The sequence below is a fragment of the Pelobates fuscus genome, chromosome 5 (genome assembly GCF_036172605.1).
Source record: "Pelobates fuscus isolate aPelFus1 chromosome 5, aPelFus1.pri, whole genome shotgun sequence".
Classification (NCBI taxonomy): Eukaryota; Metazoa; Chordata; class Amphibia; order Anura; family Pelobatidae; genus Pelobates; species Pelobates fuscus.
In genome coordinates, this window is record NC_086321.1 from 94,263,719 (window position 1) to 94,276,574 (window position 12,856).

At 41.3% G+C, this 12,856-nt stretch overlaps 1 protein-coding gene across 1 annotated transcript in view; it reads left to right on the top strand.

The window, feature by feature from the left end:
- Window positions 1-12,856, top strand: part of SHISAL2B (shisa like 2B) — a 162,412-nt gene that overhangs the window by 122,237 nt on the left and 27,319 nt on the right. The window contains exon 2 of the mRNA XM_063456403.1: window positions 3,341-3,498. Coding sequence (XP_063312473.1) covers window positions 3,341-3,498 — 158 coding nt within the window. The remainder of the gene's footprint in view (window positions 1-3,340; window positions 3,499-12,856) is intronic.

Consider the following 12,856-nt stretch of genomic DNA (forward strand, 5'->3'; position numbering starts at 1 on the left):
TTTAGTTATTTTAGCATGTCACAATGGTGGGTCCTGTAATTACATTGAAGCACAAATCGGCAGAACGAGTTATACAATGTTGAGTTTATTAATGTGGGATTGCAGTGCAGGTGCATATACTACGTTCCCATAATCAATGATTGGCATCAGCATTTGCTGTACAATCTTTGTTTTTCTATGTGGAGGCCAAAAGATAGATTGGGGTCTAACAACATACCCAAGTATTTGAAAGAGTGGACTGCGGTCAGTGTGCTATTTGAATTAGTTTTGATGGATAGGTGGCAATTATGTAATTTGTGTAATTTAGGTACTGTTCCAAAGATCAGTGTTACAGGTTTGTCAGTGTTTAGGAAGAGTTTGTTTTTTGCGATCCACTTTTCTACCTCTGTAAACTGGTCTTGGAGCACAGCCTCAGGCTGCGGTAGATTGGATTTACTTGCATAGATTACTGTGTCGTCTGCGTACATGTGTACATTTGAGGATTTGCAGACATTAGGCAGATCATTTATAAATAATGTAAATAGTAGGAGGTCGAGAATGGACCTTGGGAAACACCACACGTGACTGGGAGACCAATACCTGAGTTTTTGAGTTTATGCGGTAGAATGTTGTAGTCTACTATGTCAAAGGCTTTTGCACCTCTCCCTGTTGTTGACTTTTGTAGGCATTTCACTATTCTGCCATTTTACATAAAGAACAGCCAACCCTAAGGACTGGTAACAACCCTTTCACTTGTATTACTGTTGTTTTAGCTGACTTACACTTGCATGCAACTAGCAGGTGCTTAGAGTGTCCCTGTAATTGAGTGCCTCTGGAAAGGGAGGTGTCAATCATCTGCATCTCATTGATTAGTACATAAACTGTGACAAGACTTAGGGCTGGGATACAACATTTATCAAATTACAAGAGACCTATGTTTCTGACCAAGGTGACTTTTGGTAAATTACATTCCCTGCTAAGAAATATATGTCACCATTCATCATTGTCAAGAGACCATATCACTTTAATCACTTTTGAAGCTATGATAAACTAAGACTAATTCATAAAGATTATATCCGATTTGCTGCTGTGATTTGGTCCTTGTTAAAGCTGATACCAAAAGTGCTAACAGTTAGAGTAGACTTCCCTGATCTCTACTTGTGAGTGGGATCTTATCTTTGAGTATTTAGTAGAAATTCCCTAAACTGTGTTACACTATATATCTCTCTCTTTTGTTTTTATTTATATTATGTACATTATGACTGTTGGAGAAAATTACTCAAGCTGAACCAAGAGGGTCTATCAGTGTTAGTGCTCCCTTATTACATTGAGAGCGCGGGTATATATATATTCTTTATATCACAATTTGTTATTATTGTCAAATATTTCACATTTTGTCTTAAAGACACAGTGCACCCTCTTTTTATGAATTTGTATTGTTTCAAGTGTTTTTGAGATATTGCACTTTGTAAGGGGAGCTGCTTTTATTCACTTAGTAAGTGTTGTTCTTAACAAAAATATTTTAGATATCTTTTAGACATTTGGTAGCGCCTATTTTACTCGTTTTTCTTGATGTACATGAACTAAGACTTTACTGTTTTTTTTTAAATGGCTGCATCTACATAGTCACATATTATCAGAAAAATAGACAAGAGAGCTACACAAACAACTTAAAAATGTCATTCCGTTAGATTTGGCATGGGTTTTTTTTTTTTTTTTTGCATTTGGTTTATTCTTTTTACAAGTCTATTTTATTTAGGCTATACCATTGCCCCACCCTATTAGTTATTAGTGGGAGAGGGGATAGGTAAGTTAGGGGAATTTAGAGTGGATTGGTCCAGTAGACCATTATGGTTGGGATATTGCAATACAATTTTAGTAAACATATTAAAACATTGGAAAGTTAGATTCATAAATGAATTGCCATGTGAGGGATACAGTTATACACAGTCCAAGAACAAATTAGAGTACAAATGAAAAAGAAGAAGGTACATACAAAAGATACATAAAAAGCACGTTTGTTCTACGCATCAACACAAATGATTTTAATACCATAATTCCCTGTTTATAAGGTTTCAAGATCCTCCAGAATGAGCCCACTAGGGGCCTTGAAGCTGAAAGAATCTAAATCTAATAAGATTTTGCTCTAGTATTTCCATGGCAATACGACTTACGTTCCCATTACCTTAAACGGGGTAGTCAGAATAGTCTGTCCATACATACAATAAAAATAATTGCAATCAGTAAAAAAAAATTCATAATGATTTAGGATTTGCCATTTGGTAGTTTGCAATATTTTATATTAAGAGGAAAATAAACATTTAAAGTTGGTTGGATTTCTAAACAAATTATGTGTTAATACAATTTGCATGACTAGTACAAGCTTTTTGAATTATCACAATCTCTTAGAATAACTTTTCAAATGATTTATCAACAGTAGTCAGCATTAAACTCTATGGGAATTTTTGGACATTAATCATTTGTAAAGTTTTTCTGACAGATTTTAATAATTTAAAAGCAGATCCAAAAATATTAAATCAAGACCATTACTGAAATTTTGTAGTTAAATGGACACTATAGTCACAAGAAAAACTACAGCTTATTGAATTTGTTCTGGTGAGTAGAATCATTACATTCAGGCTTTTTGCTGTAAACACTGTGTTTTCAGAGAAAATGCAGTATTTACATTACAGCCTAGTGATAACTCCACTGGCCACTCCTCAGATGGCAGAGATCCTTCCTGGGTCATGGCTGCCTAAAATGCATCCAAACATTCAGTATCTCCTCCCTCTGCATGCAGACACTGAACTTTCCTCATAGAGATTCATTCATTCAATTCATCTCTATGAGGAGATCCTGATTGGCCAGGGCTGTGTTTTAATTGTGCTGGCTCTGCCCCTGATCTGCCTCCTTGTCAGTCTCAGCCAATCCTATGGGGAAGCATTGTAATTGGATTAGGCTACCACTTCTGCTGATGTCAGCAGGCCATGGGCAGGTCTAAAGGAAACAGGGACAAAGCCAGCAGCTTCAGGCTTGAATAAAAGTAAGATTTTACTATATTTAGGGAGACATGGGGGTTTTAACCCTATAGTGTCAGGAATACATGTTTGTGTTCCTGACCCTATAGTGCACCTTTAACAAAAAATATGGTAGGAGTTGCTACATTATTAGTATGGCTACTGTACTTGATTACATTTCTGGTTATAAATATCAGATAGATAAGTAAGCATACAATGTTCTAAATATTCTTGTTACACATTAGCTTCCTTGTTTTTCGTTTTTCTTTTCCTACAATTGATTTTTTAACATGAGACATGTAACACATCATTTTATTTTTTTAATTCCATATTTTCTCTTTCAGTGTAGGAGCTCTGATTGGCTTGGCGATTGCTGCACTGGTTTTATTAGCCTTTGTCATCAGTGTCTGTGTTCTTTGCTATTTGTTCCTATATACAAAGCCACATAGAATAGAGACTGGTTTGAAGTTGCAGCATATAGGATCTTCATCTTCCCACAAAGGTAAGCTTACTTGATAATGTATAACTGATACTCCTGCAAGAGTTCTATTTGAAAAAAAAACTAAAATATACAAACAACTTTGCAATGCAGATGGATTTAAAAAAAAAAAAGTAAAATGGGAATATTGTAAGAACACTCCCTCACCATCTTGATATGATGTTTTTATGTTATGTTATTATTTTTTTTTTATTGGGCAGGAGCAAATGGCTTCAATTTAACAAACATAGCACAGTCATATAAATAAATATATACGACAGATGAGGAGAAATAACAATGCACTCTCAATGGACTCACAGGTTTTTAAATAGGAATTTTAGTGTTTCAAATCATAGATGCTGTGTACAAACAAATCAACGTTTTGACCCAATTCGGGTTTTTTTCAAGATCACAGTGCAAGTGACAAAACCATGGTTTTATGAGAAAACTTACCCCACTAAACTTACCCATCGAGTGCTATGACAGCTCACCGACTGATTACACCCAGAACTAATGAATGTGACGTGCGTCTTACGTGTGTGTGTGCGTGGTTGCTATGGGATACTGAGATACATTGCCATCCGAGATTACCATAGAAATTGGGTAATACAAAGGCAAATGTAATCCATCAGCAGGAGAACATGGAGGAATAGATCGAAGAATATTGTTCAAGTATAAAGTCCCGATCAATGTTTCGACCCTTCAGGGTCTTTTTCAAAGGTCTTGAAAATGACCCTGTAGGGTCAAAACGTTGATCGGGATGTTATACTTTAATGAATTGAATAAATATCACTTGGATTAAGACCTACGAGTGCACCTCTTTGCTTTGAATATATACATTAAGCTGGTTACACCGAGGCTCATAAAAACAGAAGGGGTGAGTATATATATATATATATATATATATATATATAAAAAGTCCCCTTCTTTGGACTAGAGTGGTCCTACTGGTCCATCCTGGAGCCTTACTCTTAGTTGAAATCTTTGGAGCACCTACATACATCTAATCTGAGTTGTTGCAAGTTTTGTAACAGTCTTTAGAGATACTAATCGCTTCATTTAATACTTTTGAAGTCCTATGTGACAGATTCTGGGGTACACTTAGCCAGAGAGCTGTGTCAGAGTCACTTCTGCAGCCACCCAGGGATCACACCATTCATGAGGTCTCATCTAGGACACCTATCGTTGCCTCTCCTCACTCACCTAGGCAGGTCGATATGATCCTACAGGCAGAGTCAAACCTGTGTTTTTAGTGAGTTGTATGGAGCTGCTGCTGATTCTTACCAGAGCATTATGTTTGGCTTCTACAACATGGCACGTTGGGTGCAGACAACCCTCTGCCTGCAATTATCAGGCATCCATTAAGCCATATGTTTTTGAGACTGTGTATGGTGTTTTCTGGCATCCCCTAGATCTTTGGCTGGACTGAGTGACTTCAGAGGCATGCTGGCTGCCTAATCCCTGAACGAGGAATCAGCTGAGAGTCCACAGGAGGATGAATTGCAAGTTTTCTAAGTGGGACACTGACAATCACATGCAAACTGAAAATTAAATCTGCTGCCCTAGTTTTATTGATGTAAAAATAAGATATAACATTCATTATTAAATAACTGTTGAATAAGTGGTCTACTTACTTTGTCAGGGCTTCACCCTTGGTGCTGGATATTTAATTCCCAAAATCTGTCAAGTAATAGATGTTAAAACATATATACTGCACTCTGGGAACGGCACAAAAATCATATGAGAGGGCGAGGCTTGGCTGCTGAACTGAGCAGATTTACTTGAATGGTGTTTCTCACCAAATCCGGCTAAAAACGGCTCAAATTGCGATTTACATCCCCAAGCTGGCTCTATAGCGACTTCTTACCTGACCTGACAAGGAGAGAGGGCCCTTCGTCTAACCTTTCGTCTTACTTCAGTCCATGCTTACATTTAAACACAAAAACACTGACTGGTTGGTGCTAAATCCAGCCCTGCAAGCATGGGAAAATAGTAGAACTGCAGCTGTCAAAGTATTGCTGGAGTTGTACGACAGATGAGGATCTATCTTTGGGCCATCCTTGAGATGGGGGGGGGGTCCAAAAAAATTATTGCATCAGTTCCCTCTATACGTTCTGCCACAGGCCCTAGTCACCGGGCTCCAACTGCAAGGGTTAAAAAAGGTCAAATATTTTCTGCCCCACAGGACTGGTCTCCTTGGTGAAGCAAGTCCTCTTTGGCTGAGATCATCGAGAACGATGATCTCAATCAATCTAATGCTTTCCCATATAAAATCATTGGGAGGCTATTACTCATGTGTGGCAAAACACACAGCTGCAACAACCCAATAGACATAGTGGAGTTTTACTCCAGAGAGCCAGAAGAGCCTTATTTGGAGCTTCCGTTAGCACTGCCGGGCTCAGTTTAGGAAGAAATGCTCTGGCATTCTGGCTAATGTAGTGGAGGCAGAACCAGGCAGCACCAACTGGTGGACTCCTGATAAGAAGCCAAACTGTTCTAAAACAGTTTCACTGCTAACATTGGAGGGGTGCCAGAGTAATTCTGGCACCATAACCACTACAGTGTGCTCTAATACTTGCCTGGATCCCCCATGTGTCTGAGGTCTAGTCTCCTCTTCATATATATCTAAAGTCAAAATACACCATCCATATTAGACATATCTCTTTACACATCTCTTTACACTTTTGTCTTTTTAGGCTACACCTTTAAGGCATATTTGCTGCTGACAAGAGAAACCTTTAATATGTTCATTACATGTTCAGGAGTTTGAGTCAGCCCATTATTTCTTTATCATTATTCATATTTTCTATTTCCATAGATGATTATTTTGGTATCTGTATATTACAATCTCAGGCCCATTATTTCTTGAAGAGGCACTATTTTCAGCTGACTAATTGGCACCTGTGTTTAACACATATATTCAGTAGTTCGCCCACTATTTTTTATAGTTTTATATTTTTATGAGGAAGTTGTGTGCAGATTACAGTGTAACTGTTTAAGACCAGTGCTTTGATGGCAATGCCTTCCCCAGGCATAATTTGGCCCTGTGTATATTTTTCATACTTGGTAGCCTTACAGTCAGTCCGCTCCTTGTAGAAGCCTGTCTCTTGTTTCATTTTCTTCTACAGGGTAAACTTCTTCATGTCTACATCCAGACATTGGTTGCCACACATCATTCCCAGATTTTAGTTATAAACATTATAAACCTTAAACATTAAAACTGTAATCTGCCATTTAGTTTTTGTCATAATGTTCCTTTAGTCCACATGTTACACATTGTTTTACATTTGAATGATTTTCTCAATGCACTTTTTCACGTTTAGAAGTGATGCTGGAGGTTTCTTCTATATTCTGAAGTGACCCTTCTCATGATCAGTAGTTGGTGCGGCCCTTCCTTCCCCACCCCACTTAGTATGTTTGTTTGTTTTATCACAGGATTTGGGGGACTGGATTACACTGAAGATGGCTTACTTACATAAGAGGAATTAATAAGAATTTCTATCTTTTGGTACAGGCATTGGTTCGTTTGACCTATTTTAATAGCTTCATGAACTCTGTATCTTAACCCTTTCAGGACGGAGTCAGTAGTACATGTTCTGATCAAAACAAAATGTAAACAAAAGCTGGAAATTGCGCTATATGTCTGTTCAAACGTAATTCACCTCTTTCATATTAAGTACACCCACACCTCTTATATATCATTTTGTTCAGGAGAAACAGGGCTTTAATTTCTCATGATTTATTCATATATGAAAGATAATTTATTATGAAAAAATAAAAAAAGTGAGCGAAATTAAGATGTATTTTTTCTAAAAAAAATAGCAGTTCCGCCTGACTTTTTTTTTTTTTTTGAATAGTGAAGAGGTTGAATAGTGATGTCCCGAACAGTTCGCCGGGAACCGTTCGCCAGCGAACATAGCGTGTTCACGGTCGCGAACACGCGCTATGTTCGGTCTGCCCCCTATTCGTCATGGAGGTGGGAGGGAGGGTCTGCTGCTGATTGGCTGGAATGTGTCTGCTGACTGTGAGGTACAGGGTCAAAGTTTACTCAATGATGACGAATAGGGGGCGGACCGAACATCGGTTCCCGGCGAACTGTTCGGGGCATCACTAAGGTTGAACAATAGTGTTATACAAAGTCATGGCACAGGAAACAGCACATTTTAATTTTTAGGTATAACAGGTTTGGTACACGTTGATAAAACGTTATAGCTGAGCTATACATGCTTATTTGAGTATGTATGATACGATTATTAAGTTACAGGCTCATGAGAAATAATGTCAGGTGCAGATTTCTCCACACTGCTTAAGATTGACCACCGGGGGCAGTGAGTCACCGAGCTAGCCAGCAGGGCCGCCATCAGGGGGTGACAACCATGACGGTTGTCACGGGCCCGGCGGCCCTGGGGGGCCCGGACTGCTCTGGCAGTCCTGGGCCCCACTTTCCCTCCCTGCACACATAGATAGCGAATATTGCTATCTATGTGTGCAGCCGCGGGCCCCCCAGCTCCCTGTTACCGCAGAGGGGGCCCAGGCAGCACACAGCTTCTTCTCTCTTGTAATAACTCTCGCGAGACCCGGTTGCCATGGCAACGCTCCGCGGGTCTCGCGAGAGTTATTGGAACAGAGGAGAGAAGAGAAGCTGTGTGCTGCCTGGGCCCCCTCTGCAGTAAAGGGGAGCCGGGGGCCCCCCCACCGGACCACCAGGGATCATGGAATCTCCCCCTCCCTGGACAAGGTAAGCAGGGAGGGGGGAGAAACGTAATTAGATTTAAAAAAAAAAAAATATGTAAAAATGTTTCCCCCGTCCTCTGAGTCCCACCGGGTGGCCCATGCACTTAGGGCCACCCGGAGGGCTTGTATCAGCAGGGGCCCGGTCGGGCGCTCTTTCCCCCCATGACCGGGCCCCTTGCTTTCCGGCAGCCGGCTGGGAGGGAGTGAGGATGGGGGATCCTCACTCCCATCATCCTCAGGCACCACACTGGACCCCAGGGAATCCACCCTCCAGCAAAAGGTAGGAAACTGGAGGGTGGGTTTAAAAATGTACATTTTACATGTGTGTCAGTATGTCTGTGTGTCAGTATGTCTGTGTGTCAGTATGTCTTTTTGTCTGTGTGTCAATATATCTGTGTGTGTCAGTAGGTCTGTCTGTGTGTCAAAATATTTGTGTGTGTGTCAGTATGTCTATGTGTGTGTGTCAGTATGTCTGTCAGTGCATGTGCATGCATGTGTCAGTCTCTGTATGTGTCTGTGTGTGTCAGTATATGTGCCTGGATGTGTGTCAGTATTTCTCAGTGTATATGGGTGTCAGTGTGTCTGTCAGTGTGTGTGTGTGTGTGTCTGTGTGTGTCAGTATCTCGGTCAGTGTATGTGCCTGTGTGTGGGTGTCAGTATTTCTGTCAGTGTATGTGTGTCAGTATGTTGATCAGTGTGTGTGTCAGTATGTCTGTATATAAGCCTGTGTGTGTTTGTCAGTACGTCTACCAGTGTATGTGTCTGTGTGTGTCAATATATGTACCTGTGTGTCAGTATGTCTGTCAGTGTATGTGCCTGCTTATCTGTATGTAGTCAGTGTATGTATCTGTGTATCTGCTTGTGTGTCAGAGTATGTACCTGTGCATCTGAGCCGCAGCTTTATATACAAATACACCCCTCCATTCAAACTTCAACACTACATACAAGCACACTCCTACATTCAAAAACAAACACTACACATAAATGCACACTTGCATTCAAACTCCAGTACCACATACAAACACATTAACACAAACATACTTCATACAAACACATGCTTACATTCAAACACACAAAACAGTGCTAAATACAACCCTGCAAGCATGGGAAATTGGTAGAGCCCCACCTGTCAAAGCATTGTTAGAGTTGCACGACAGATGGGGTTCTACCTTTAGTCCAATCTTGCAATTGGGTGTCCCAAAAAAATTCATTCTATTTAATGCCGCCACTGCATTGGGATGGATGCCGTGATTGCATACCAGGGAGTGAGGGGCGACGGCGGCAGGGCCCAGGGGGCCCAAGGGTCCAGTCGTTATTAAAGACGGCCCTGCACACACACACACTGCATACACTGACACAACACACACACTGCATACACTGACACAACACACACTCTGCATACACTAACACAACACACACTGCATACACTAATACAACACACTCTGCATACACTGACACAACACACTCTGCATACACTGACACAACACACTCTGCATACACTGACACAAGACACACTCTGCAAACACTGACACAACACACACTCTGCAAACACTGACACAACACACACTCTGCAAACACTGACACAACACACACTGCATACACGAATACAACACACACACTGCATACACTAACACGCACACACTGCATACACTAATACAATACACACACTGCATTCACTAATACAACATGCACTCTGCATACACTACACACTAACACACTCACTGCATCCACTATACTGACACACACTCTGCATTCACTACACTAACACACACTCTGCATCCGCTACACACTAACACACTCTCTGCATTCACTACACATTAACATTCTGCACTCACTACACTAACACACACTCTGCATCCGCTACACATTAACACACACTCTGCATCCGCTACACATTAACACACACTACATTCATTACACTGACACACTCTGCATTCACTACACCCTAACACACACTCTGCATTTATTACACCCTAACACACACTCTGCATTTATTACACCCTAACACACACTCTGCATTTATTACACCCTAACACACACTCTGCATTTATTACACACTAACACACACTCTGCATTCACTAAACTATGCACACACTCTGGATTCACTATACTGACACACACTCTGCATTCACTACACTAACATACACTCTGCATTAACTGTACACACAGCATCCACTACACAAACATCCTGTATTCACAGTACACACACTACATCCACCATAAATTGAAACACTCTGCATTCACTATACACAGACACTGCGTCTAATACACACACTACATCCACTACAGACACTGCATCCACTAAACACATTTCATATAGTACATACAAACACTACATCCACTACACAAACACTCACTACATCCACTACTCAAACACACTCTATGTTCACTATAGACACTGCATCCGCTACACAAACACACACTCTGCATTCACTGCACAAACAGTATCTAATACACACAAACACTACATCCATTACACACATTCTAATTTACTTCCACCATACACACCACATTCAGTCCTGCATCATTGTCAGCGGACTAGGTAGGGCATGGGCGGGCCCGGGAGGGAGGGGGGGGGGCCCAGACCTTGTGCTTTGTCAGGGGCCCCAAAATTTCTGATGGCAGCCCTGCTAGCCAGAATAAGCTTTCATGTAGGCTTAGGCAATTTTAGCTGATATCTATGCAGGTTAGCAGTAATACTATCAATTGTATTAAAATCAAGGTTAAAAATAATAGGGGTATGCTATACTAAATAATATACAGTGCTCTGCTAGAAGTTTAGTTACACACAGTTATATATATATGTGAAGGATTTTCCATGTACTTGCCTGTGGGCCCTCAGTTAAACCCTCTCCCTGCTATTTAAATACCTGTATCTGTTCGGTTTAAAATGTATAAAAGAAATGTCTGTGTGTTATGTGTAAAAGGTGACTTTATGCATTTTAAAGAGTTTATGTCTTTTTGCAACCATGTGCTCAATGGAGTCTGCCTCTAGCCCTGGATAATTTGATTACTTTCCCCTTTGTCTCCAGGATAGAGGCCTCTGTAAAACCTGTTTAAACCAGATTGCCATGCTGCCAGCCAGGGACCAAAATATACTTTTACTAACTTTTGAACCCCTGGTCTGATTCATGTCATTTTTAATATGTTGTTCCCCTGAATGGATTGATTGTGAATATGTAATTTTATGTGAATGTGATGTATGGTTTTGGAGTTATGAATGTTAGGTAAAAAGTATGTTTTAAACTGTACGTATAATTGGGTTACCTCTCAGGCTAAGGGGAGGAGATGTGTGGGATGTAACCATTGTGTGATTGGGTAATTCATAATTGTCTGTGGGCGTCTCTCTTGCAGGGGAGAATTGCATAATAGCAGATTGTGTGTCATTAAAAGTCAGTCTTGTTCCAGCATTAAGCTTTGGCTCATGTGTGGATTATTTGGCGAGACCAGCAAGTTATTACTCTGTGGATTACTTGGTGATTTTATTTTATGGGAAGAAGGGAATGCTTGACGGAGTAACGGATTGTACCGTCACTATATATATATAGCCACTTAGTTACTCCTGCAGCTGCGCTGGGTCGGCTGGCATCCTGGCCATCATCAAGTCCCTTATATTTCCAGCTGGTTGCTTGAGTGCTTCGGTACTTGTTGGCCAGGGGTGTCCTCGCTGTTGTGCTTCTGCCAGCATCAGCCTTGGGTGCAAGATAAAGCCTGCGTGCTGTGTCGGCTGCTCCGTTTTGTGTGGGCAGAGTGAGAGTGCCGGTAAGAATCCCCTTGGGTCTGCTGGTAGCGCTTGGAGTTGTAGCTTCCAATTGTGTAGATGGGAGCTCATTTTGCCATGCGGTCCATGTATTATCATGTCGCCGCTCAGGTGGTGTAAGTGGTCACTGCCTCTCCGGTGGGGTTCGGGAAAGCCCCCCCGGCCCACAGGGGGGGGGAAACGGGGCCCTCAGTGGGCGTGCGAGAGGTCCTGCCGGACTAAGCACGGGAGATCGGCCGTTTCTCCCGCCAGATCCTCACGGCAGGCCTCAATCCCAGCTGCCCAGCAGTCAGCATTGCCAGCAGGACGGGGGCCGATATTGACACCGCAAGTGGGTGCTCGAGTCCCCTTTGCCTTCGCATAGTTGCTAAGTGTGAGTTGCGATGAAGAAGGGTAGTTTTTGCCCGGTTCTGAGGGTTTTGTTGTGGAGCCGAGGTGCCCCACGTCCATTCGACTTGGCGGTCAGGCCCCGCCCCCCCTCCCCCTGACATTTTGGCTATGAATGTCATAATACTGTTAGCTTTTACTGCAATAAAATGCACATATTTGTATTCAGCAATGTCTCACAAGTACAACAGTACACCCATTAACAGCTTTTATGGTGTTCTGGAAAGTTACAGGGTCAAATATAACACATTCCATTTTTTTAAATGAAAATTTGCCAGATTAGTAATGTTGCATTTGAGACCATATTGTAGCCCAGGAATGAGAATCCCCCCATGATGGCATACCATTTGCAAAAGTAGACAACCCAAGGTATTGCAAGTGGGGTATGTTCATTATTTTTTAGTAGCCACTTAGTCACAAACACTGGCCAAAGTTAGCGTTCACATTTGTTTTTGTGTGAAAAAAGCAAAAAACTAATATTTGTCCAGTGTTTGTGATACC